The following is a 25,941-nucleotide window of genomic DNA, read 5'->3' as shown; positions in this document are numbered from 1 at the left end:
CATCTGGGATATGCCCGCAACCCAATCAATGCAAAAGAAAGTCTTAATGGGAGACAGGAAGGGGTTCAACAGGGTAAGTGAAAGAGCAGAAAGCAGTGGTCTGAAATCATCAAGGCTGTACACCGACCGATATGGACACCAGTATGTGCAAACCTAACTCATAGAGAACTACCATTAATGCAAAGACAAAACCGAGCAAAGTGCCATGAATATTTCAATTTCCTATCGAAATGAAATACTCTTTTATTCCCATACATTGGAGAAGAGGTCGTCTGATCCTCCAAACCCGCCAGCCGGCTTGGATGAGTTGTTGTTGGAAGTAGCGGTAGGCCCAGAGGAGACAGGAGCAGCGCTAGTCCATCCACCAAAATCTTCGTCAGCCGCCACGGTGGGGGTCGGCTTGGATGCGGAACTGGGGGCACCCCAGCCAGCTCCAACATCATTGGCAGTTAGTGTATCCGGCAATTTCATCATAGATGCACCTGAGTAAGCCGGCGGGGAAGCAACCGGCGCGGGAGCAGGCTCAGGTGTGTTCCATGCGTTACCACCCCAAGGATCCATCATACCCGCCGCCGCTACCGTGGCAGTTGGAGCCTGAGGCTTAGGAGGCGCAGGAGGCTGGAAAGAAGGACCAGATAAATTGAATGCAGAGCTCATTTCCTGCCGTGGAGAGACAGCAGTGGGCTTCGGTGGTGCCGACGGAGCAAGGGGCGGGGAAGAGAAGCCAAAGAGGTCGTTGGAAAGAGCTGATGAAGGAGGGTTGAGCTTCGAGTGGTTTGGTGGCGGAGGAGAGGCAAACCCGCCGAAGCCGAAATCTTGGGAGTTCGAGGAAATGGAGGTTGTTCGTGATTGGGGCTTGGGCGCGGACATAGTGGGGGAGCTCAAACTAAAGAGGTCATTGCTGGCCGATCCTGAAGGTGAAGTAACTTTGGGGGCAGCGGGAGTGGACTTGATGCTCGAGAAGCTAGTAAGGTTGGCGAAAGGAGACGGCTTCTCAGTCGACCTAGCCGGGGGAGGAGATGTAGTGGAAGGGAAGCTCAGACCACTAAAGGCGTCTGTCAAGCCGCCCATGTTGGAAGATGCGGACGGGCCTGCTGGATAGGCCATATCACCAAAGGAGTTGTTCCGCTCATGCTGAACGGGAGCAGGCTGAGGTTTCGCATATAGAGACAGAATCGATTGCTTTAGATCCGGTCGCGACATACCACTGGGGGCAGCAGGTGTGGATGCAGTGCTCGTGGGGCGGTTGGCCGCAGCTGGTTGGGTGCTCCCAAAGAAGTCCAGTCCAAGCAACGAATCGGCGGGTTTATGGGTCTTTGTCGGGGGCACAGGCTGAGAGGATTTGGGTGGCGGACGAGGGGCTGGCGAAGTGGTGCTGGGACGCACTGGGGGAGAGATATCATCACCGAACAGATCAATCGATGGTTGTGGGCGGCGCTGCACTGGGGGCTGGCTGGGTGCGGCTACTCGGTGAGATGCAGAACGTTCTATCTTGGCCTTTTCCTGTACAACAGCAAGAGGCTGGTCGGTCAGTGTGTGGATATGTCATGGGGAGACCGGATCATGTCTCACTCACCACATCATCGTCGTCGCCTTCGAGAGTCGCAGGGTCTGGCATCGGTCCATCCATTACCCAGCGCTTGGATTCATACTTGGTGCGGATGAAGTTTTCAATCTTACTATTAATATGCGCTGTCAGTAATCACACAGATCATAGCTTGGAACGGTGTGGTTCACTCACGCATCGGATGGAACGTGACCGGGCGCCAGTTTATCTTCCCAGTATCTTTGCACTATTAGCACCATCGTATAGGAAGTAGTCAATTGCTTGTAACTAACTTGTTCGCTCTCCCATTGCCCCATTTCAGCACGCCCTGGACTTGTTCATCGGTCCAGGCATCGAGATCCACGGACTTAACTCGACTGATGTGTGTGCCCATTCCCCGGTGAATTCCCGAGCACCGGATACACACAAATATACCTAAGTTCCATGATGCCCATCGCGGATCTGAATTGAGGAAGAAAGATTAATCAGTCATGTTGCATTTGTGGGAAGCCAACAGGGCTATAAACAGTAGCGCATGAGCGGGCAATTGGGGAATGTGGACACTCACGCTTGTTGCGCTTGCAGTCGGCACAGATCTTGTTGGACTCGAGTTTGAGCAGATTCTTGATTGTCTGCTGGTTCAAAGCAGCCTGGCCCGGGGTTGCGCGTCGAGACATGACTGTAGTATTCTCGGAGACTGAGCAAGGAAAGGAGGAAGCGCAAGTGGCGGGAAACGGGAACTGGAGTTGAACAATGCGGCCTAACCTTGGCTGGCAGGGGTATCTACGGTGGGTGGAGGCTGCCAACCCCGCAGTTCGAAGTAAATTGAATTGAAAATCAAGAGAGAAAGTGAAGGTGAGGGGCTTTTGAAGATGTGGGATTTTCCAGTCTGCTGAAGCATTTAAATTATATAGCTGAATTGTGTTCAAGTCAATTGCTGAGATAGGGTTGATCGGTTCAATAGTAGTATATACGTTACTGCATGTTAACTACTACTAGACATAATTGGCGGCTGATTCATCCCCCGATGCCCGCATTCGTTGTTAACTAACAGTACTACTAGTACTAGTAGTATGTATAAAGTGCCTTGTTGGAAGCCTTGTGTTTTCCAGAATATACTTTAATTTACCATTCAATATTCATTGTTTACCTGACTCCAATCATGCCTTCGACTTCCCCTTGGTCCCTTCATCCTCCGTAAACCGCAGACTGACACTATTCACACAGTGCCGTTCATCGGTCGGGGTCGAATACCCTTCTCCTTCAAAGACATGGCCGAGGTGGCCACCACAGTTGCTGCAGGTAATCTCCGTGCGCTTCATTCCAAAGGTGTTATCCACATGTCTCTTTACGGCCCCTGGAATGGAGTCGAAGTAGGCAGGCCATCCACATCCAGACTTGAATTTATGATCGGCCTTGTACAGCGGGGTATCGCAACCAGCGCAATTATATACACCGCTCGTTGGGGAGTGGGAATCGTATTCACCCGTGCCAGGGCGCTCGGTACCCTTTTCACGCAGAATACGGAACTGCTCTATATATCGATATAGCGTTAGCATGGGTCGTTGAATTCTCAGGAGCAGGTGTGGGTGGCAAACACGCACCAGGGTTCAGAACTGCTCTCCACTCTGCTTCGCTTCGCTGATCGGGGTATGACATGTTGCCTGTTGGTTCGTCTGGCTTGTTTGAGCTGAAGAAAGCGCCAAAGAATGGGATCGTTGGGGTTGCTCGTAGTGCTTTGTAGCCCGGAATTGAACGAGTGTTGCGGAAGGTAGAGTGGGGTCTGAGTAATGTAGCGGGTTGAAAGAGGAGACGATGCCTAAGAGGGGTCTTTAAGATACGCGCAGCTTGAGATCGCATTGAGGGGAAATTGAACGCAGATATCTGTTTCGTTGGTGAAGCTTTCAAAGGGCAAGTGGACTCGAGGTCCAGCCCTTTTACGTCATCACTGCGGGGGGCGAATAACTAGTTAACTATGAGAACCGTAGTTAAGAGTTGTATACTAGTAGTTTATAGAAGATGCATGATGCATGCAACAGTTCAATGCTCAACAATCCCAGATGTCCAGAATCCCCTCCCCGGATTTTAATCAGTTAACAAGTAAGAGATATCTACTGATGATCAAATTGAAGAGCAAAAGTAAATGCAATACAAATTGGAATTTGACAGATACCTTCCATTACATAAAAATTTGTGCTCAACGACGCCAGTGCCACATTGCGGGTATCCCATATAAACGACCAAACACATTAACATGAGACGAACAGTATAGATCCACAACAAGTCGCACAGATAGACACATGACTCAAATCTGATTGAGGAAACCTTCAGTTCCGTGCCTTCCCTATAACAACAAGGAAGCCCCGTTCAATTTCCACGCGCCACCCCTCCCGCATTAACATTTTGCTAACGGCAGGGCCCAGGCGAGATGTACCGTCATGGCTATGATTGCCGACACCGGTAACGATCTTGTAACCACCATGCACATGCTTGCCGCCTCCGCGGACATGCCGGGTGTCTCCCAGATTGTCCCACCAGGCCCCAACCCGTTCACGGGTGATGCGAATGGCATTGACCACAGTGATCCCGTGTAGATCGAGGTCGCAATTGACCGACGGCCGATCTACAAGCCTATCGGAGGCGGTCGCCAGTTGTTCCATAGCGAGCGCACGATGCTCTTGTCCCCGTTGGCGATATACCGCGGTTGCACCAGCATACAAGGGATTGGACTTGGCACGTCGGGCGGCCTGGCTTGCTTGCTGATATGCTGCGGATCCTGCCGCGAAATTCACTTCAGCGGCTGCCCGTGCCTGTTCGTAATCAAGCGGGTTACTAGGAGCACCCCTTCGGCGGCTCGGCCCAGAATCTTCTTCGTCTTCACTGAGTTCCAGCGGGGCGACCTTTAGTTTGATGAAATCTTTGGCTAAAAACTGAGGCTGTTGAACCATCACTGCCGCTAATTCACTTGCGGCAGAGATCAAGTTGCGAGTAATCCTCAGTAACCCGACCAGATCAATCCTCGCAATTGTAGGGTAATCTTGTGAAAGTTCAATTACTTGTGCCAGCATGACTGGGTCATCATCAATCTCAATGGCGTCTTTGGGGGCCTCAGTAAAGGCCACTGCTTGAATGGTCGCTGGCAAGGACATTCCATTGGCATGATAAACAGAATTGACTTTTTCCTTTGGTACATCTGGGGCCCGGGAGCAGATGAAGGCGATATCAGCCATACCAGCCTCCCACTTGTTTGCAATCGGAGACTCCATATATGGCGTCTCCGTTAGAAGATGGGCTTTCTGTTTTTTGTTGCGCTTTTTCTTTCGTCCAGATTGACGGTTGGTATCGTCACCGCCAACTTTAAAACCGTCGATGCCTTTAGGAATGAATATTTGATCATCGTCGTCGCCATCCTCAGCTGCTTGGGTTTTGTGAAAGAATGACAAATTCAAAAGAACGTCCATTGCCCTGTCAACATCTTCACTGCTCTTCTTCAGCGTCTGGTCCACATCCAAGCGAGTCATGGTGGGGAACATCTCCATCAGAGCATCCACTTTGTCATCGTTCGTTGCTCCGGTAAGCTCTAGAGATCCATCAGCCGCTACTGTATATGTGGCGCGGTTACCACTTTTACCACGTCCATCCCCAGAGATGCTTGTGACATCGGTTGCGGTGTAGCCATGGACTGATGTTTCGTTCTCTGAACAAAACCCGCCTGTATCGGGGTCATTTGCAGTACCAGAGGGATCAAAAGGAAGATTCTCTTGCTCGGTGGCTAGCTCCTTGATGGCATCCAGGCATTGTTTCAGCTGGTTGACATGATCAGGTAAGGACAGATTGTATTCGGAGGCAATCGCGGCAAATAAGGCAGAGTCTACAGGTGGACAATAGCTCTTCTCAAGCTCCTTCAGGGCAAAGATAGGTTAGTTCCAAGTTGTTCGTCATTTTTTACTCAATTGTCGCTACTCACTGTCCAAGTATCCTCCTCAACAGGGTCCCCCATGGCTTGATAACAAAAGCGGTCAAGGGGATCTTAGCGGGGTACAAGAATATGCATTCCGGAAATAAGCTTTGTTGCTTGTTATGGAAAGAAAGAATTCACTGGCACGTAAAGATTAGTTTTACAATAAAATATGGAGGAGCATATAAGCAGTATAGCAAAGTAATGTGGTGCTTACAGGAGCGAGAATTTGAGGTCTTTCGGGAGAAGTGGCGTGGAAGAAAGAACGTGTTGTTGTTTTTTTTGCCGTGTGAAAGTGACCGCCACAGATGGAACGCATTTCAAGGTTCGCATCTATGGATAGCCCCAGCGTAACGCTCGAAGTTCCTTCAAATGTTTTGACCACTGGCATGTATAACTTTATTGTAATGCGGCTCAAAATCTGCTTAGATTAGGGTCAAACCGCTGAAGGTGCCCCCAAAAATTTGTGGCTAGAAATTGTTTACATAAATATCTGCTTTGGATATAATTAGTTGATAAGGGAAGGAGACGGGAGATACTGGTAAACCCATATTTGAACATCTTGTCGTGTTTCTTGCTGTCAGTAGGTGAATTTTGTGTCATATTTGCATGTAATCTTGATTGAGTGTTTACTATTTACTAGTTATTCGAATCCAAAATCATTGTTAGGAATAAAAACACATGTGCAAGAAGGCAAAAAATGAAATGGCGCCACCCGGAATCGAACCGGGGCTAAATCAGATTCGAATGTGTTTACCACAATGATTCGTCATACCACTAGACCATGGCACCTGATTATGGGAAACTCTGCCCTGTTTCAATATACATATGTATAGTAGCTATGTCCAGATGTCGCAACTTTTGATCATGAAAACCTGCAAACATTGATGTTTGACAAGCACTTGTGGGTCAACTGGTCAACTGGTAGTGTCAATACCTTTGTACATACCTCATATATATAACCTCGGAACCAGAGGGCTGCCTTGACCTCCTCAAAGATAGATAGTATAAAAATGGCCAGGTACATGGATATGGCTAGCCGTGCGTATAGCTGGATCCTTGAGAGGAGTCTCTTTAATATCTAATGTTGGTCCGACCATGATGGAGGCGTCGGAGGACACAAATACGCGTCAAACCCGAACAGAAATTCCACTTTTGCCAGAAACATTTATTGAACCTTGTAACATTTGAAGATTCATAACAGGATCCGCAGTGCAACCTTGCCTAGGTAAATTTGAAGGATTTTAGTTTCTACTAGTCGTCATCCAATTATGATAGTTCCGAATTTTGTGACCATGCTGTAGAACAGTACAAGTATAGTTGCTCTACATAAGAAAATACTAGCCTCAAGGCAACTGCGTTTGAGTCATCAAAGATAACAATCAAAGTGTTAAATATTGTAATATGCATTACATATGACAGCCATTGAGATCTTCGAGCTTTGGAAAGTGTTGATGAACTCACAACTTTGAATGTTATTTCCGGGTTGTGTGAGGATAGGCGTCAGGTTGAAAACATAATTGGGCCTGGCCCTTGCCTTCCAAAAGTTTGTACTACAATTTTCAAATGTTCCATTGTGACATTCCGAGACCATGCAATATACCAGGGTCTTTTGATATGATAAGCAGCTCTCTCAACATTGAATCCCTACTAGTATACTAGTACGGTTGGATGATTGAAAAGATCGTGGAAATAAAGTACTTTAGTGTGTGTAGAGACAAAATTGGGTTAAATATCCATGTGGTTTTAGTCTGGAGTGCCCAGGCAATGCAAATTGAAAACCAAGAAAAGAATTCGGCATCTTTACATAACCAGGATCGAGTAACCCCATTCATTCATGATCCAAGTCCTGTGATCAGATGGGTACTTCTGGTTGTGTTAAATGGGCTGCAGCGGTGACCCTAGGGACCATGAACCCTAACCGATTTCCTTGGCAGTGGAAAGGCCCAAGGTGCAACATACAATCTGACTTTTGATACAAGACAGGCACCGCGCAGAGACTATGACGCGCGACCGGCTCAGTTACGTAGCTTGTGTGGCATGAAGTCGCCGGTTCGAGATTTCAATTTGAACTAAGATCAATCTTTTACAAGCTACAGCGTTCAGAATATTGGCCTTTTCAACGATCAACAATACATTAACATTGGGCTCAGAAGATACAGCCCTTGCCTCTTAGCTCCTGTACTCCTTCAAAGCTGGAAGCATGAGACATGACGCATCAGAACATAGTAAGTACCTTGGTCCAAAAATAAAGATTGACATGGCAGCAGGTGGACCCTAGGAGAGACCCAAGAGCCTTCCCATATCTCTAGAAATCTTATAAGATATTGCTCTTTCGGACGTTTCTTCAAGTTTGTTTCTTTCCTCGCAACCTCCTGGCCTATCTTTTAATTTAGAGATCCCATTACTTACTTTTACTTACCACTTCCAAGGTTCTCCTAATCCATCGCAATGCGCATCGCTTTCTCCTCCTCGCTGGTGGCTTTCGCTGCCACAGCTGCAGGTACGACTGAAAATAATCTTCCCAAGTTTCGAATCTAATGAATAGTTTGACAGGTCTTCGTATTATCAGCCCAGCGATCGATCAAAAGGTGGCTCAAGATGACACCATCACAGTCAGATGGGAATCCGTGTCGTGAGTGAACTTCCTTCTGATGACTTCATGAACCAATGGAAGGTTTAATCAAATCTCTAGGACCGACCCCCCAAAGATGGATATCTATCTAGTCAACCAGAATACATACCCCAATACCCAAGAGGTGGTAGCTACAGGTGTAGACACCAGCCTTGGCAAGTATGTCATTAAAGCGAAGGACGTTGGCGACGTTGACACTGGGTATGTGGTAGCTTATAGTTTTCAAAAGCTGTTCTGCAAGTATTGACTTCATATCACAGGGGTGGCTACCAGGTCAACTTTGTGTCCACGACCGGTGGTGGAATTTTGGCTCAATCGCAGCAGTTCAAAGTGACTCCATCCAAGGCCGCTGAAGCCTCTAGCTCTGGTAAGGAAACCAGTACTGCTAGTGAAAGTTTAACTACCTCTGCCTCTACATCTGCGTCGACTTCCGTGCTTTCCACTTCTATCTCATCGTCTTCTGCTGTGACAACGAGTTCTTCGACTTCTGCTTCTTATACTTCTTCTCCGACAGCTTCTTCTACTGCATCTAAGAGCGCTACTCACACCTCCACCAGTGCGTCTACCTCTGCCACCTCTTCTCCATCTACTACCTTGCCTACTTCTACTTCTGCCCATACCTCATCTTCTATGACGGAGTCGTCTACCAGTGCGTCCACCCCTATTGCGTCCAGTTCTTTCTCAAGAAGCACCCTTTCAAGCTCTTGGATCACAACCCCTTCAAGCACCGTTGCAGCTTCAAGTTCTTCTTCAATCTGTTCCAAGACTCACTCCTCTACACCAGCCCCTTCATCCTTTATGTCGTCTTCACTTTTGTCTTCCACATGGACACCATCTTCTACCATGTCTTCGGCTTCATTCTCTTTTACGAAGACCCCATCTTCTTCATTGTCATCATCTTCTGTCTCCCTCACTCCTTCTTCCTCTCGCACCGTCAGCTCCACTATGAGTGGTGAGTACATGGTGCCATGTCTTTTTGGTTTCCAATGTTTATTTACTTTCTTTGACCACTTCATATCGTGTTTTCTAAATGCTGACTCTATTTTACTCAGCGAGCTCTTTCACCACGACTTCCACGAAAACGAGCTCTTTCACCACGACTTCCACGAAAACGTCAACCACCACCAAGCACACGAAGACCGAGACTTCTACTGAAAGTGCATCGGCAACTAGTACCTCAAACGCAGCTGGCTATCTTATGCCTCCGAACCAAGCCGGCAGCCTACTTCTGGGACTCTTCGCCCTGGCCCTTTGAGTGTCGTCATAATCCTTTACGGGTCTACCGGGAGCGACAAATTCTTCGTTTTACCTGCATCAAAATATATGACGGAAGAATGTGATGTCTATGATGAGCCCTTCTAACATAATGTTCGGGATAATGATGGAGAAGATGTAATTTGCTTTGCGCTTTATTTGTGCTGTTTTTGAATCTTGAGATCTAGTTTTCCCCCCTCTTTCTTTTTGTCGTGAATCCGGGACCTTATGTTATGTCCTTTATCTTAATATCAATTGCAATAATCTCGTGAATCTTTTCTAAAGCTTGAAGAAATCAAGCATTCAAGATTATTCATCTGGACATCGGCAGAAATTGATATCGACCGTGGCCCTTTTTCTCGCATCGTCGATCATGCATTAATAATTTAATCTCGTAGGGAACATGCATATTCTTGTCATCTCCAGGGCTTGAATTGTGACTTCTCTTGACCACACCAAACTGATTGCAGCTTTCAAATGTTACCATATAGTATTACTAAATACCACCAGTGCATCACAAAACTTAGAAATCTCGCCCGAGCTTCTGGATTTCATGAATACAGTCTGGAAAACACACCCAGGGCCCGTGGAAATGTTAAATTTGTTACATTTCCACCATCCCAACGGTAAGCAAAGTTATTACCAGTATGGGTAGGCGTTTGGAACGATTGCAGGGAAACAAGATGGGAATGCGAAATTAGAGTTAGATGTGTGGATTTGCAGACAGGTTGTATCTAGTAGATATCTGTTGGTGTACTGACTAGCAATGTCTACTAGGCTCTTTGTGACAAGTTTTTGTTGTGTATAACATAATTCGACGTGAAGGAAGTGAGTAATGTGAAGCTGTAATAAATTGCGAGATAGAAAATACCTTGCTTGAGATTAGGAGTGGTTTTACGATTGTACTATACACATTTTGCAAAGATGTAAAGCTTTTCATGAGCTGGGTATCTGGGAAATATGGGTAACGAGACAGCCTACTCCTGGACGCTGGGGAAAAATTGCACAAAACAAACGAGATCCAAAGTAGATGGAGACTGACACCATCGTGCATAAAAAAAAATTCCAACTTTAAGCACGGTGATTGCTCATGACTTGACCACGCTTTCATTAGGGCGATTCCAGGTTCTAATATGGCCTTTATCAAACGAATTAGTATATTTGCGACAAAAAGCCTTGAGAACCCGAAACTTACCTTCAAGAGAAGATGTCATGATGCAATCCCTCTGAAATCCTAGCCAACAAATAGGATCTTCGCCGACAATTTTAGACTAATTCAATAGTTAGCTCATCTGATGGAGTGGGATTGGATATAGGCATATAGAGCGTACCATAATAGGAGGCAGGAGAGCTGTCCGTGATCGAGGCTCAACAGGATGGCTGGTCATTGGCTCCAAATCGTCATAGGTGTTTTCGGTTCTTTCGGAATCAGATCTCATGCGATTACCCCAGCTGTCGGCACGGTGGCGATGAGTGGATTGGGAGCTCGGCGCAACAATGCTAGAGCGTTGCCTGGTAGATGTTTGATGATGCTGTTCAAATTCATTAGACAAATAATAACATAAAACAGAGACAAAAAGAACGAACCGCACGAGGCCGATGGAGCATCCCAACACTGAAATCCCAAAGAAGGAGCCTACAGTCATCACCGACGCTGCCAAATCGATAGGTTTTCTGGTCACAGCGCCAAGGATCGAAGGCTACTGACGACACCCAAGAATTGTGACCTTGGCATCTAGCCACAATTCTGCGTTCGGGGAACGACCAGATAGTGACAAGGTCATCCTGACCACCCGTGACGATGTATTTGCCATCGGGGGACCAGCAGGAACAGATCAACCCACCGTAGTAACTGCGGAAAATATCCAGAACTCTGCATTTTCGTTAGTGCTAAGAAGCCCCCCTTCAAAAAAAAAAACCTGCTGAATACTCACTCTTCCTTCAAGTAATCCATGAGACGGAGAGAGCCATCTTCCATAACGACCGCCAAGTGTCGCTGATCTGGCGAGAATGAAAAGTGAGAGATTTTCTGACTTGCCAACTTCCACGATGAAACAGGGTTAGTTTTCTGGTTTCGCGAATTGACCGATTTCAGAATCTCAAAGGGATACTGGCTGGGGTCTCTCTCTGGGATACCAATGGTCTCTGCCGAGAACAAGGCATCCTCTTTCTCCTTATCATAGACCACCAAGACTCCATTCGCATGTGAAGCCATAAATAGATTCTCAGATCCAGGAAGCCATTTGATATGTGTTACAGGTGAGTTGTTGATCACGCCGTTTTTGTTAATGCGAGCGTACTTTTGCGACAATGGCTCATACCAAATAATGTCACCAGCAGAAGATCCCATCACAATATCCAAGTGAGAGGATGTCTTGGTCAATTCATTGATATCATGGCACAACATGTGGGACTTAGTAAACAGGACCTTTGTGAGATGTTCTTCTTTAGACATTGATGTGATGTCAAGCCACTGAAATGCACGATTGATGTTGGCGAATGCAAATGTTCCATTTGGGTCGCGATCACCCAGTCTTTTGGCTGATGTTTCATGGGTGATAACTCGCGAAACAAAGGAGGAGCTGCTCTTAATGATATTATTCTTCGGCTTTCGGCGCTTCAGTGCATCCTTAGCTGGTGGTGCTGGTGGGGCGAGCGCGGGGTTTCCGTCTCCAAATTGGGGAGCGGAGACTGCTTTGAGGTATGTTGGAGGTTTCTTGCGAGGGTCGAGGCTAACCAACGACAACTTAACACCGGATGTGGGAGGATTTGGGACAGTCGCAAGAGGGTTTGGATTGATAATGGGGGCCTCGGATGGATGAGGGGGAGGTGTTGCTAGGAGGAGATCATCTTTGAGTGTGTAGGTTCCTATGTGATGCGCCACAGTCAGCAAACCTGTTAGGGAATTTTTTTTTTTAAATCTTTGGCGAGAGAATGTGGAGCAGGAAAATATCTCATATACCTTCTCCAACCTGTAATGGGCAGTCCGGGTGGCTGATGGTATTGTTCGTCTCGACAACTGGGACCGCCATACCATTTGCTGCCCCCGCCGCGTAGGCGATGGGAATGGTATAGCGGGGAGGTGGGGGTGGAAGAACACTGTTGATTTAGTTAGTTGAGAGCAAAGGAAGTAAAAGAACGAAAAACAGCAGTCGCAGTGGCAGCAGTAAGACCGCTGTCGCGTAGACGTTGGTGCTGACACTTGGCGTAACTTAGAATGGAAATGTGATTATGACGTCTTGAAGATAGCGATAGCTCGCCAGCGATAGCGATACAACACCGGGAAATGACGGGAGAGCTAGGAAAGAAGGGGGCTTGTCTTACAACATGGTGATTGGTCTGTTGACTTTAATCCCAGTCTTGACCAGATAAACCTGTGCAACCAACTGACTTGCGCTTCGGAGTCGCAAATAGAGACCAGTTTGTGATTCGACAAAGCCGTCTACTTGTCACTGCAAGTATTGCAGGGGAGTATAGCACCCGAATTGACTTTCTTTTTTTCCTCCGAGCCAAACAGATGATGATGGCACACCCTAGCTCAAACAGTTGATGCACACAGGCTGGTTGAGTCTTCAGTCGGATAGGTTGTCAGTCTTGAGCAGTTGAAAAGAGACCGAGAATGCAGGAATACTGTCAAGTTGGGGGTGGGGAGGGATTTAGGCCTGGATGTTTCTCTCAATGACGAGGGACGAAAGAGGCAACAGAGTGAGGAGAAGACGGCAAAGAGCCTGGAGCGAGACAAATGGTCCGGGGTAAAAGGCGAGCGGAGAAGTCTCGTGCCTGGGCGGGGCTCCCGGGTTAACTCCGGACGACACCGACTGAAAAAGCATCGATTTTTTCTCTTTTTTTTATAAAAAAAAATACATTACTTTACAATCTATTCTTTCTATAATAAAACCAAAAAAAGTCCAAAAGAGCAAGATGTTCATATTTCCAAAGGGGGTATTAAATGTTACGATGGTTTCTACATGCAGTCATACCAGGCTCAGTGCCCGCTGCCACTCACTCGACGCCAAATCATCACGGCAGCCGCTCCGGCACAGACCACCGCCCCAAGCGCGATGCCCCACGACATCCACTTGCCTTCAACATCCTCCTCACTACGAGGAAACGCTGTGCTGGGCTCCATCGCAGCTTCGGCAATGTGAACAAAAACTTCTTGAATAGAAGTCCAAGTGACGCTGACATGCAATGGTGGACTGGGCATGTTCAACATGGCTGTGTACTCATGGGGCTGGTGCTCCGCCCGTTGGGTAGTACGATCCAGGTCGGCTTTTAGAGCAATGAAGACACTAGGAAGTTCTTCAAGGTGGGGATACTTGGCCCGTAGCGCAGGGATGTAAGCAAACGAATCTGGGTCCGACGAGTCATATGTGTATGCGACCACATCGCACTGGTCAAGCAGTTTTGTCTGGTTCTCAAGGATGGCGGGCTCTAACTCGCCCATCTCATCCATGATAAGATAGCATTGTTTACCGCCTGGAAGTTCGACCGTGTTGACCGCAGTGCGAGGCTGAATAGTGGGATGGTAGGTCGTACTGAATCCACGCGAAAGGAGAGCATCAAGTAGGGCGGATTTCCCTGATCCGGGGGCTCCAAGGACGTGGCACTGCACCACATTTCGCCCGACTCGACCAGGGCGCCGGCGCCGTTTGCGTGGTCTTGTCATCTTCAGTGCGGCTGTGGTAGAAGGGTTACTTCGGTCGGAAGACTCAAAGCCTAGGTAGGCCAAGTATTCTAACGTGGTCTTTGGGGACATAAAAGTCGTCATACTCCACTGGGCCAACCAACCCTGAAGGGTCACATGCCCAGCTTCATTGCGGACGGTGGAAGAGGGAAATGAGCCGTCGGCCCAAGACGCAGGTAGACCAGGAGTGGGTGCAAATAAAGATGACAACTCGGCGTCATTGAGACCACCATCGTTGTCCTTGTCCGATAAAAGGAAGAGGTTCACGAAAAATCGATAACCCTCGGGAGATAGTTCAGCAGATGCAAAAGGTGGGACTTCAAAGCGAGGATGTAGGAAGCTTTCTTGAAGGGAAAGATTATCGGTGTACTGAAAGGCTCGCAAAATAATCCAAACTGTCTCATGGCGCCCTTTCTCTGCGTATAATTTATTTAGATGAATGAAGCCTGGGCAGTCAATGCCAGACTCAATCACAGATTCGGGGTAGGTCTTCTGGATGGTTTCCTTGATGTGGGCCAGATCTTCTTCGCTTAGAGGCTTCCCAAAGCACCTAGTCTGAAAATCTCCAATCTCTTTATCCGACAAATATCCATCGCGGTCTTGATCACTCAGGTAAAAGATGCGCTGTAGCGCTGCGACCGCAGCGGGCTTTAATTCGGCTTCTTTTGAATCGAACAATGGCGCGATAGGATAGGTGACGGCTTTTTGACAGACAAAGAAGGCTTCGTTGACATTGCGATGTTCGCGAGCACTTGTGCGAATACAGGAATCGATTTCCTTAAACTCGGACATCAAAGGCAACATTTCCTCCTCAATGACTTGTGCCTCACTGTGGCCCACTGCCAAGTCTGATTTATTGGCACATAGCACAACTGGTACATTGACCCCAAGCGACCGAAAGTACGGTAGCCAAAATAAGGCGACGCGTTCATAACTGTAATGATCGGAGTACACTAGGAGAATGACGTTGGACTTCCGGATTTCGCGCGCCAAGTTGGTCCTTTCCTGGGGCAGGGCCGACGTGTCCACCACAGTAGTTGTCGTTACATTCTCGGGAGTTCCAATTGTAGGAGGGATGGTGATTTGAGGGAGGACAGGCTGGATCTTGTTTGTGACGAAGACGCCTTTAACTAACGAGGTGATCAGGCTGGACTTGCCAGTGCCTTCATCTCCGCAAACAGAAATCCGAACTAAAAAAAAAGACTGACGCGTCAATAGCACATTCCTTGTTTTTTTTCTCTCCTTCTTTTGGAATAGAATTAACCATACCTGTGGCCATCGTAAGGCGACAATTTGGTTACCGTGTTAGCATAGTAACCAGGTAATCGGCGATAAATCCGGGGTTCCAAGGATGAGTAGGAATGATAACTAAGAAAGAGGGATCGTGGCAATACTCCCACCGCCTTATGTTTTAGTCTGAACTACGTAATTTCATACCAAGCGTGGTATTGACGGTAATTCAAAATTATATCAGCAACGGAATCAAATAATAGTGATTCAAACACATGCAGTCTACATGTGTACCGGATAGTTTCCTATAGTAGGTGATGAAATCTTGAAATTTAATTGGTTCATTTTGCTCTTGAGTTCTGTCCAAGAGCCTCCAGAACTCCAAATATCTTCCAGATGTCCAAAAGGTCAATTGACTACTTATAAGCTAGTGGTCACTTGGGTATATATCAGTTGATTTGAAGCGAGCATTTAAAATCCATGGATGGACTTGGTATATGGCATGTATACAGAAAACAGTTGAAGACCAACGAATGCTTACCTATATCCTGCACATGTGAAAATTGAAATCATGGTACGTGGATAGATAGATCCATGGATATGAAAACAGCTTGTGCCGTACTACCGTCCACGCTATTGAAGCCTGAACTAACATCAATAATATCTATTATGAGGTAGTACCTAGTAAGTATAATTGACCAAACATAACCTTGAGAGGTTCCAAGGTTTGAATACGTACTAGTACATAATACGTGGTACGCCAGTTGACGGGGGATAGTCGAGGTAAAATAGACGTGTGTTTACAATGTCCACTTGATACTGATGCCTTGAAGTGTAATTAAATAATCTGGTGCATTTGAAAAACTCTAGCAACGTAGTCCAATCATGTTGACTCTATTGGTTGAAAAGACTGCCTTCGGAGGCCACGGGTTGAAGCGCGGCCGTACAGGTTACGGCTGCGCCACCATCAGTACGAGAGGGGGGAAAGGCATTTTGAGAGGGAATTCTTTGGATTAGTTAAGCCGAAAATATTATTCAACACATTCTAATATCAGTACCAGATAGAATCTACAGGAGCATCTCAGAGACTTCTCAACTAGTACTTAACTGTACAGGCACACAACTTACAAGCACAAACCGCCCGCGTCCGTCATTGGGCCCACATTCAGCCCCATCTTACTAACCCACCCGACCCTGGGAAAGTCCGATCAACAGTCTTCTCACGTTCTCTCAGCCTTTTCTCCCCTCAGTCTTCACTCATTTCCCCTTTGACGACTGCCTACAGGATGCCTCTCGGGATCCATAACCCCCTACCGTCGTCTTTGAGCAGTATGTATCTCCTGATCTGCCCTGCCCGCTTTCCCCGCACTCGCTTGCGGCATATCCGGCTAACCACCTTCCGATGACTAGGTGAATGCAAAAAGGCGGCAAAGATTTTGACCTCTTTTGTGGACCCAAAGCAGGCTTTTGGTCCAGACAAGGTCATTCCACCAGATGTCTTGTCAAATGCAAAGGTGAGTAAAAAACCCCCCCCCCCCTTCAATGCGGGGTTTGAGGAGGAGGATTTGTCCCGGCTGACTCTACGACGTGTACCAGGGCTTGGCGATTCTGACGGTTTTGAAAGCCGGATTCATTGGCTCTGGTCGATTCGGATCGGGTATCGTTGTTGCTCGCCTTGCTGATGGCACCTGGTCGGCTCCATCAGCCATTATCACCGCCGGTGCGGGTGTTGGTGGCCAGATCGGATTCGAACTGACTGACTTCGTCTTCATCCTGAACGATGCCTCGGCCGTCCGCGCGTTCTCACAATTCGGCACACTTACATTGGGTGGCAATGTCTCACTCGCCGCAGGACCGGTCGGTCGAAATGCCGAAGCCGCTGGTGCAGCTAGCACCAAGGGTGTCGCGGCTGTTTTCTCGTACTCGAAGACCAAGGGTCTGTTTGCGGGTGTAAGTTTGGAGGGAAGTATGCTGGTGGAGCGCAAGGATGCGAACGAGAAGATGTATCAAAGTCGAGTCTCGGCCAGTCAGCTTCTCACTGGTAGTGTTCGACCACCACCATCCACCGATGCCCTGATGCGCGTCCTCGAATCACGTATCTTCCAAGGCAACGTCCGAGCACAGGGCGCTGCGATGTATAACGATGTGCCAGTTTATGATGATAGCCATGACAATGTGGTCTGGGAGGGTCGACAGGGCTCAGCCTTCGGCCAAGGTGTGCAACGGGAACGATCCAACACCCAGGACAACTACGAATATCGCGATAGCCCAAGACGCACAAACACCTGGGCGGATGATACCTATGATCGGCCAGCAGGAGGCTTAGGTCGTTCAGCAACAACACGAGCCCCGCCTCCTGATACATATGATAATTCTGGGCGTGGTCGGAGCAACACATATGAAAACAACGACTATTCCTACTCAGACCGTCGGCCAACCCGACCTAGCGCTCCTAAGCCGGTCTTTGGGCAGAAGACAGGTGCAGGTGCGGGACTGCGGCAGGACCAGGTGGTCGCACTTTTTACATTTGATGCGGACCAGGAAGGTGATTTGGGATTCAAGAAGGGCGAGATTATTACGATCATCAAACGAACTGAGAAGGCAGAGGATTGGTGGACTGGACGTGTCGGCGATCGTGTCGGTATTTTCCCTAGGTAAGTGTTGACGACCTCCCTACTAGTATGATTTGAGATTGATACAACGTTGAAGAGACTAATGGTATGGATTTTCAGCAACTACGTCGATACTACCTCCTAAGTTTGCAGTGTGCAAATATGATCTTCTAGTACCCCTTACGAACCGTGGGCATACGGAGATATGATCGGATTAGGGATGAATATTTATGTTGGGCGTCTGTGGATTTGTGTCTTTTGTCCCCATTCATTTTCAAATTCCCACTTGCGTTTTTCTCATTCTATGTTTTTATCTTCTTTCCCTCACCCAAGCGCTAGGGGGTTTTTTTTCTATTCTCGTTCCTCTCTGCTCCGGCATAGCACTCGGGTTATTTTTTTTAGGTGCGTTAGGATTACGTTATTTGCGTTTTACGCAGTGGATCCTCCCGTTCAGGCATGCACGTTTTTAGAGTCTCGTTCCGCCTTTGTTTCATGTATCATCGCGTGCAAATAACCTTCTTAAGTATCCGCCTTGGTCTTAGTCCAAATGCATGAACTCCAGATGGCATAAGTATAGTACGTGTTCATGACTCTAATCTTGATGATTTTACCAGTATTTTTTTTTTCTTTTTTGAGTGTTTTCCCATCAAGAAAGGGAGAGTATCACGGGTTCTTCCCCACCTATGATGATGATTGTAGACAAGGAAACACTAAAAGCGGCCCCTGAGCCCTAGACCCTTGTCCCATCAGTGTGTCAGGTAGTAAGATCTGTACTACTAAAGGGGTCTTGTTCTTGTAAAGATAAAAGTTAACAAGCAGAAAATGCAGAAAATGCAGAAAATACACCAAATAGAGCAGCATAAAAAGTAAATAAGCACTGACTAGTATCTAGTACTGCTAGTAGTTAGTTACCGGTCTTGCCTTATATAATCGATCTTTCGCCATAGCTACTAGTTATGACAGGGTATATTTCAACCACAAGGCCAGGTCATCTATGAATCAACTGGAATAGGTCGTACTTACTTGGCTCCCTTCCGACGAGGTTGAAATCTGAACCAAAGTGAATCATCAACTGCCGCCTAAAGTTAGTATCCAATGGAGTAGTATACATACTGGTATGTATTGCAGTTCCAATTAAATTGTAGGATTTCAAAAGGTGGTATATAGTAATCTTGTAGCTTAAAGTCCCTTTAACCTGTATATATGGGCCATAGCTATTCTTTGTCGATCGACCCTCAACAACCGGGTCTCGTACTCCGTAAGTGATCGTCCCTTGGCTAGGCTCTATGGCCCGTTTGTGTTCGTTTCTTGTGAAAAGTGGAGACTCTAAAGAGAAAATGGAGAAAAGATGGTCGCGCAAGATCACCAATAAAGAATAGAAAAGTAGGGGGAAATTGATAGAAGAAATAAAGGCTTGATACTCAGAAAGAAAGAGAGAGAGAGAAGGAAAACTGGAGAGAAAAAAAAACAGACATAAATTAAATATGTCAGGTGCTGTGACCAACTCCGCCCGCTAAATTATCATTCATTCCCCAACTTCTCCATTCTTTCTTCCCATTCTTACTCTGGGGACCTTTCCACCTTTTCTTCTAATGACGGTTGGTCCAGTGCATTTCTTGCTCTTCGTTCCGTTCCCCCCGCTTCGATGATCGTTCTGCTTCTCGTGGTACATTGAGCCTTCTGCCCCCCCCCTCCCCCCTCCCTGAGAAGGCATCCCTCTGTCTTCAAGGTAATTTGGGCTCTTTTGGTTCCTGTGGAGCTGGTTCCCATGCAGGTATGTACTTGTGATTTTATATGACCCTCTTTGCTGTCTGTTTCCTCGTCTTGAAAGCCTCAGGAAAGACTGTGTTGATTTCCCATTTGTCCCCCTCGTCACCCACACCGGGGACCCCTCCAACGCCCATCCCACCCGTGCCTCGTGATCACCTTCCATTGAATGGGACCCATGACCTCAAAAGGAAGCATTGTTTCCCAGGCTGACTGCTTTTTTTTCTTGTCAAATCTAGGCTTCCACCAGTGCCGCTGAGGCTGGCGGAGGACACGCGACGAGGAGAGGCCATATAACCCATCTGTCCATTAGCGATCCTAGCCACCATGTCACAGAAGCGATCGGACACATGTACGACGACGACTACGACCGAAACGATCCTAGGCGTTTGAGTTATATATCCTCTCCCCATGCCGAGTCCATCACAACAATCCCGCGAGGAGCCGCAAATTCCGAAGTATCGCACGCATCTCAACAAATCTCGCCGGTCGAGGGTCAAAAGCAGACAAATGGACATCTCCGCCCACCACTGGCCTCCCCCCGGTCCTTTGATCGGAACAGCGACCTTGGCACACCTGAGCTAACTCGATCGCCATCGGAAACCGCGACAGCCTCCTTCCCTTTAAACGATGTTGACTATGAATCAGATCCCGCTGCAGTAGTCCAGGAACTGAACAACCTTGCTGCCATTCGGCGCATGTCCATGGATGTTGCGGCTGCTGGCGATCCTGACCTTCCATCCTTTGGCAGCAACCTTTCCATTCCACCCAGCCCACCTTCTCCCTCCGCCGACGAGAACGATGCATCCAGGTTGTTTTGGGTTCCGGCGAGTTTGCACCCCGAGCTGGCACCAGGGGAGTTCAAGTCGTTTCTGGATAGCAAGGCCGACTTGATCAAACGGAAATCTGGCGACTATTCCTCTCTCGGACCCGAACGCCCAGGTTCCCAGAGCAGCCTTCGCCGGAAGAGGTCGATGTTATCGAAGCAGATCGACAACTCTGCTGGTTATACAGATGGCGCAGAGCGGCTGGAGCGCCAGCGCTCGCAAGCAAGTAGGCGAGATGGAATGCTGAGCCCGAATCTGCAGGAGCTAGAAACTCTGGTTGATGATTCTCCAACAAATAAAGATACATTGATCCGGGATTTGCAAAATGCCAGCATTAATGCCAGCGAGGATAGACCCATTCTACCGCCAGCACCCGCAAGTCATAGTTTGCGGCGATCAACCCGGACACAATACCGGAAAGGCAGCTTGAAAAAGGGCGAAAAGCCTCCCTACTCCAAACGAATAGGCAGGGGTCTCTCGGAATCAGCCGACTCGGCTCCAGCGATTATTCCCCCACCCGATGATAAAGCCGTCCTTGGTCTCACTGGTATATCGTCGGATTCTGCCCCATCAACCCGAACAGCCAGAACCCCATCCACATCATCCCGAGCGACAGCCAACACTCAGGGCTCCATAGCAAGATCAACATTTGACTCGATTCTTGACAGCCCAGAGGCCGAACAAGAAGCGATGTCATCTGGCGCCCATCCGGATACCACAAGTCAACTTGACGCCGAGGCACAAGCGAACGCTGCTACCTATGCCAGACAATGGCAGTCACGTATCGACCACAATGGCCGACCTACAAATACGCCATCTACTGAACCAGCAGCTACCCCCTCCACTGTCGAGTCACAAGCAACCGAACATAATCCTCCACCATCTACTTCATCATCACAATCCAGTCGCTCAGCGGACCGCGATGTAACAACATCTTCATACTCATCTAAGTCAACAAATTCGTCAGTGGATACCACCCCAAGCAAGCGATCCTTAATGGGACCGAGTCGACAGGGTCGAGAGACAACCCAAACTCTCAACGACTTTGCCAACAACCCCCAGATGATACCTGGTAACAGCACCCGTACAGATAGCCTATCATTCATTCCGACCATTCCGGAAGAGCGCAGATCTGATGACCGCAAGACGGAGGGCAAAAAGTCAAAGAAGGACGATAGTAGCCGCAAGTCCAGCTGGGGTTGGCTAATGAAAAGTGAAGAGAAGGATAAGAAGAAAGAGAAAGACAGCGACTCGAGAAAAGCGAAGTCAAGGATTGCCGATAAGGTCCACAGCAGCAATCATCGCCCAGAAGCCTCATCGCAGTCGTCTTTGGACAGTACCCCTAAGGGTCGGGAAAGTCTGATTATAGACCGCCTGGACCCTAGATTGGAGGAAGAGCGACGGAAGGATGGTGCTCGCAGAGCTTCAGGTGATAAGAAAGAAAAGGACGGTATTTTCTCCTCTATCTTCGGTGGTGGGAGAAAGAAGCACGGTGGAGAAAGTTCCCATCATAGAAAGAACTCTTCTCGAAACCTGTCGCCTGATCCTCCAATGCGCGAATTTCGGGCAGATGTCGACTACCCTTGGACTCGCTTCACAATTCTTGAAGAACGAGCGATCTACCGCATGGCCCATATTAAGCTGGCAAATCCTCGCCGGGCTCTTCACTCTCAGGTGTTGCTGAGTAACTTCATGTACTCATATCTGGAAAAGGTGCAGCAGATGCATCCCCAGATGGCGGCTTCTTCTGGATCGTCCAGATCGTCCAGGTCTCGGGAACGAGAACAACAGCCAGACGAGTACCTCCAATACCAGCGATACCAAGAAGTAAGTGAAGAGATAGTGCCTCCGAGATAGAGACGAGTGACTGACCGGTGGAAATTTTGGTGAAACAGGCGCAAGAGCAAGAACATTACGGCGACTCTGCATATGATGAGTCGTCCATGTACGACTACGATGACGATCCACGCGATCGCTACCAGGCTAACGGGCAGAGCAAGCAGGGTTATGAGAATGGCCACTCTTACAGCTCAGACCATTACCAGTATGAGCACTCGTCCTTTGGTGATGATGCGCAACTGGATGACGACGATGACGATGATATGTGGTGAAGCAAGCGCCGGCGTTCCCACTGATTTCTTTTCACTTCTTTTGTCAGCCATTCTGCTTTGTTCTTTTCTGCAATCCACAGAAATACCCATTCTTGCGTTTGTCAATCTTGGTTGCTGCTGCTGTTACTGCTGCTAGAAGCCCGTATACAAGCCCCCTATATCCTCTCTCTGACCTCCCCTTCACACACACATCCCACCCTTCTATTCTGCAGTCCACAGAAATACTGCCTACTAGTATCCATGAACTTGGAGGTAATGGTTGTTGCTAGAAGCCTGTATCATTTACAAGCCCAATTCTCTCCAACCTTTCCCTCCATATCCTCCATCCCTTTAACCCCTTGACACTTCTCAATAGCGTTACTGGAGCACCAAAACAACCCACCATGGATCCTTATTTGAACGCACATGCCAGTTGCGCTACACCATTTGGGGAACACATTCTGGGCATTATGATGGATGGTTTATACTGGTTCCCTAACTTGGCCATTGTTGACTCTATAAAGCCAACTGAGTCTACTGTGGCCCTAGTTCCCATGCACTGCCATATAGCTTCATCCCACACATGGTCTGATTTCTCTCTTCGCATAGCGCCTGGGGTTCGTTGTTTTGTCTTTATCTCATTTTACCATTTTTCTTTTTCTTTTTTTTTTTTGGTTCTGAGTATCTTACTTCTTGTTTCCATACAATTGGGGCTATCTTTGTGTCCTCTTTGACTGAGACTGTATTTCAGTCTACTGAATGGAGCTGGTATTCATATCTCACCACGTCTTTATAGTACACATCTATGATTGAATCGAATAATGGCCCTCTCCATTAATCCGAAACGGAACACCGAGCCTCAAACGCTCAGCCGTCCACTCAAGTTCTTGCCTAAAATGACCCGGGTCCTTCACTTTAAAATCCCCATTAAAATCATTCAACGCAGTCATGATTTTTGCTTTCAAAACGGGTTCCCTAGTAGCCGCCCACGCGGCCGTAAGACAAATAAGCAGATACCCAGCACCTATAGGTCGATAAATGACCGACCGGTCCGCGAGGGCAAGAACCTCTGCCGCGAGCTTTGTCCCATCAGCAGAAACAATTTGGCCAGATTCATCCCCTAAATCGTCCGCGACAAGTGCACCAAGCATGCAATTAAAAAACAGTGTAACTACCAATCCGATGCCATACGTGCGTTGGTAGTGGGCGTAAAAGAATTCCCTCACGTGTTTCTCGGTAGCCTTGGGGACATTTGTCATGTCAATTGCTGAGATGTCGTTGTTGATCGCTCGCGATTTGAGCTCATGCAGGTTTTCTTTGCAGGTTTGGTATAAGGTGCAGATCTCGGCGCGGGTGTATGTGGGGTCCATTCCTACTTGTAGGACGTGTCGGGCCCGGCGACCCAAATCGGGGCCGTGGGCGAGACATTGAAGGATTCGGCCCTCAGGTGTATTTTGATCGAATTCATTGGTGACGAGCTCGTCCCATTCTTTCTGAGTGAGGTTTATGCGCTCGTTGAACAGACCTTCCATAAGCTATGACGTCCTTAGCGTTCTGAAACACGGGAATTATGCAAGGGGATATATGTATTAATTTCAAGGTTAACGTCAAGGAACAAGGTCAAAGAATGCTGGGGAAAGGAAAGGGGAATGTGGGGGCAAAAGAAGAAAAACAAAAAACCAACCACACTACCGCGTAGGGAGAGGAATAATTTCTTCTCGAATAAATCACGCGGTGTACATTGTCTTCGCGCCTTAAGGATCCGCGCTGCCCCTTCCGCATGCCCAGACCAGCATTGTGTACCCTGGCCCAGGAACAATTGACAGACTAATAAGACCATGACCGCACAAAGAGTGTTTGATGATTGTGCATGTACCCGGTCATCCAGGTATACGCGAAGGGTCCTTAGAGCCTGCGAATATTTCGTCAAGGCCTCGACTGTTGCTCCATGCCGGTCTACACCACAAAACCCAGTATGAGCAGCCGTTAATGCCTCGATCGAGCGGTCGAGCGCTTCATTTGCGCCCAGTCTTCGAGGGATATCTTCTAGAAAGGCGCCAAAGCTCCACCAAAGATTGTAGCGAAGATCAGTAGATCGGGCAATGGTTTTGATGAAGCGGATTGCCAGTGAGGAGAGGTCACTACTAAGAGCCACAGCTGGAGATGAACCTGGTGGAAGGCCAATGTGAATCTGTTTGGGGTTCGTCGGCAAAGTAACTATGAAATCGAACTCGGAGGCATTACTGATGGCCTCTGGGAAGTCAGATTCCTGTTTTGAGACTTTAGTGTGAGTGGTATATAGTATTGGAGTATAGCCTTTTTCTTGTTGGAACTTAAACCGCTGTTGTCCTGACCCCACGCACTTGATCTTGAGGCGGATGCAGCGTGAGCAGGAGGGTTGTTTTTCGTCGCACTAGAGGAACTTGTAAGCAACAAGTCTATCTTGCAACGTTTGTTGGAGGTTGAAATTCTCGTCCATGGATTGTACTGGTCAAATTTCAAGTTTCAAATTCCAATGTTTACTTTTTTCTTTTGTTTGCGACATCCATCGCATGCACGCCCTGAAGGAACCCCGGGCATTTCCTGGGTCTAAGGGAAATCGTTAGGTATAAAACCTGTGGGGCCCGAGTCCCTGCCCTGAATGGCGGGGGAGACGCGATCAATCGTGTAAATATTGAAAGACCTCTAGATTGGAGGTACCAGTATCGCTGGGTGATACTGGTTTTAGCCACCACGTAAGTGCTTGAGGTCACACTGCGAAAGTACTCTTAAAAGACCGCGAGGACTTTCCAACTTTCCAACTTTCCAACTTTCCAAGGCTGAAACTTTTGAGAGAGCCTGACTCCTGGGGGAGAGCTGGAGTAGCGCCGGACTAACCGGATCGGGTTTGATGTGCCGCTGTAAGCCTGAGGCTGCAAGGCTGCAAGGCTGCACATCGTCAAGGCTGAGTAAGCTTCCAGTAAGGAGGCTGAGCATGACAGCTTTGATTGGCTCCAGTGTACATGACTATACGCCCAGAACTTGGGGTTAGAATTGGCAATGGGGACTTTACTTCCCATTGGATTCGAATCTGACTTTTATCGGGCTGATATGCACATGGACAGCACCGAGTGGCTGTGAGATTTGAACTTCCAAGGCTTCTCGTGGGGCCAGAAGTTGTAAGTTTAACTCAGCCTTGGATATTGTTGATCATTACCCTCCTTGGGCATATGTAGCGCTGCTTCAAATCATCGGTCCACTGACAGGATTGAAGAAGATTATTGCATTTTTTCTCTTTTTTTGACTTAAATATGAAGAGATCCTGAAACCCGGAACTCTTCATCCAATGCTAAAAT

The 25,941-nt window shown here is 47.8% G+C and overlaps 9 protein-coding genes across 9 annotated transcripts; 3 read left to right on the top strand and 6 right to left on the bottom strand.

Annotated features, from left to right (window-relative positions):
• Positions 1 to 243: 243 nt before the first annotated feature.
• On the bottom strand, positions 244 to 2,223 carry N7466_007903 (uncharacterized protein; the record flags this gene model as incomplete). Its single annotated transcript, XM_057167292.1, has 5 exons — positions 244 to 1,521; positions 1,577 to 1,679; positions 1,742 to 1,786; positions 1,840 to 2,008; positions 2,115 to 2,223. The coding sequence occupies 5 exons, from the start codon at positions 2,221 to 2,223 to the stop codon at positions 244 to 246; spliced, it is 1,704 nt and encodes a 567-aa protein (XP_057020333.1).
• Positions 2,224 to 2,706: 483 nt separating this feature from the next.
• N7466_007902 (peptide-methionine (R)-S-oxide reductase) lies at positions 2,707 to 3,406 on the bottom strand (the record flags this gene model as incomplete). Its single annotated transcript, XM_057167291.1, has 2 exons — positions 2,707 to 3,080; positions 3,151 to 3,406. 2 exons carry the CDS (start codon positions 3,404 to 3,406, stop codon positions 2,707 to 2,709), a joined length of 630 nt encoding a protein of 209 aa, XP_057020332.1.
• Positions 3,407 to 3,873: 467 nt separating this feature from the next.
• N7466_007901 (uncharacterized protein) lies at positions 3,874 to 5,546 on the bottom strand (the record flags this gene model as incomplete). The annotated part of the gene is made up of 2 exons (XM_057167290.1): positions 3,874 to 5,448; positions 5,514 to 5,546. 2 exons carry the CDS (start codon positions 5,544 to 5,546, stop codon positions 3,874 to 3,876), a joined length of 1,608 nt encoding a protein of 535 aa, XP_057020331.1.
• Positions 5,547 to 7,955: 2,409 nt separating this feature from the next.
• N7466_007900 (GPI anchored serine-threonine rich family protein) lies at positions 7,956 to 9,394 on the top strand (the record flags this gene model as incomplete). The annotated part of the gene is made up of 5 exons (XM_057167289.1): positions 7,956 to 8,007; positions 8,061 to 8,139; positions 8,200 to 8,340; positions 8,400 to 9,091; positions 9,192 to 9,394. 5 exons carry the CDS (start codon positions 7,956 to 7,958, stop codon positions 9,392 to 9,394), a joined length of 1,167 nt encoding a protein of 388 aa, XP_057020330.1.
• Positions 9,395 to 10,481: 1,087 nt separating this feature from the next.
• On the bottom strand, positions 10,482 to 12,722 carry N7466_007899 (WD40 repeat domain-containing protein; the record flags this gene model as incomplete). Its single annotated transcript, XM_057167288.1, has 7 exons — positions 10,482 to 10,531; positions 10,589 to 10,664; positions 10,725 to 10,925; positions 10,981 to 11,266; positions 11,328 to 12,261; positions 12,356 to 12,492; positions 12,718 to 12,722. The coding sequence occupies 7 exons, from the start codon at positions 12,720 to 12,722 to the stop codon at positions 10,482 to 10,484; spliced, it is 1,689 nt and encodes a 562-aa protein (XP_057020329.1).
• Positions 12,723 to 13,378: 656 nt separating this feature from the next.
• gem1 (ERMES complex Ca(2+)-binding regulatory GTPase GEM1) lies at positions 13,379 to 15,359 on the bottom strand (the record flags this gene model as incomplete). The annotated part of the gene is made up of 2 exons (XM_057167287.1): positions 13,379 to 15,270; positions 15,350 to 15,359. 2 exons carry the CDS (start codon positions 15,357 to 15,359, stop codon positions 13,379 to 13,381), a joined length of 1,902 nt encoding a protein of 633 aa, XP_057020328.1.
• A 1,237-nt stretch (positions 15,360 to 16,596) lies between these two features.
• On the top strand, positions 16,597 to 18,067 carry N7466_007897 (SYLF and SH3 domain-containing protein; the record flags this gene model as incomplete). The annotated part of the gene is made up of 4 exons (XM_057167286.1): positions 16,597 to 16,639; positions 16,721 to 16,824; positions 16,907 to 17,964; positions 18,043 to 18,067. 4 exons carry the CDS (start codon positions 16,597 to 16,599, stop codon positions 18,065 to 18,067), a joined length of 1,230 nt encoding a protein of 409 aa, XP_057020327.1.
• Positions 18,068 to 19,690: 1,623 nt separating this feature from the next.
• N7466_007896 (putative telomere silencing protein Zds1) lies at positions 19,691 to 22,627 on the top strand (the record flags this gene model as incomplete). Its single annotated transcript, XM_057167285.1, has 3 exons — positions 19,691 to 19,696; positions 19,929 to 22,343; positions 22,412 to 22,627. 3 exons carry the CDS (start codon positions 19,691 to 19,693, stop codon positions 22,625 to 22,627), a joined length of 2,637 nt encoding a protein of 878 aa, XP_057020326.1.
• Positions 22,628 to 23,409: 782 nt separating this feature from the next.
• Positions 23,410 to 25,186, bottom strand: N7466_007895 (Zn(II)2Cys6 transcription factor domain-containing protein; the record flags this gene model as incomplete). The annotated part of the gene is made up of 3 exons (XM_057167284.1): positions 23,410 to 24,141; positions 24,291 to 25,019; positions 25,130 to 25,186. 3 exons carry the CDS (start codon positions 25,184 to 25,186, stop codon positions 23,410 to 23,412), a joined length of 1,518 nt encoding a protein of 505 aa, XP_057020325.1.
• Positions 25,187 to 25,941: the final 755 nt, after the last annotated feature.

This window comes from Penicillium verhagenii (assembly GCF_028828195.1).
Source record: "Penicillium verhagenii strain IBT 33310 chromosome Unknown utg000007l_segment0_segment0, whole genome shotgun sequence".
In the NCBI taxonomy this organism is placed as follows: Eukaryota; Fungi; Ascomycota; class Eurotiomycetes; order Eurotiales; family Aspergillaceae; genus Penicillium; species Penicillium verhagenii.
The sequence above is the reverse complement of the archived record's forward strand: the minus strand, read 5'-3'. Positions and strand labels throughout refer to the sequence as shown.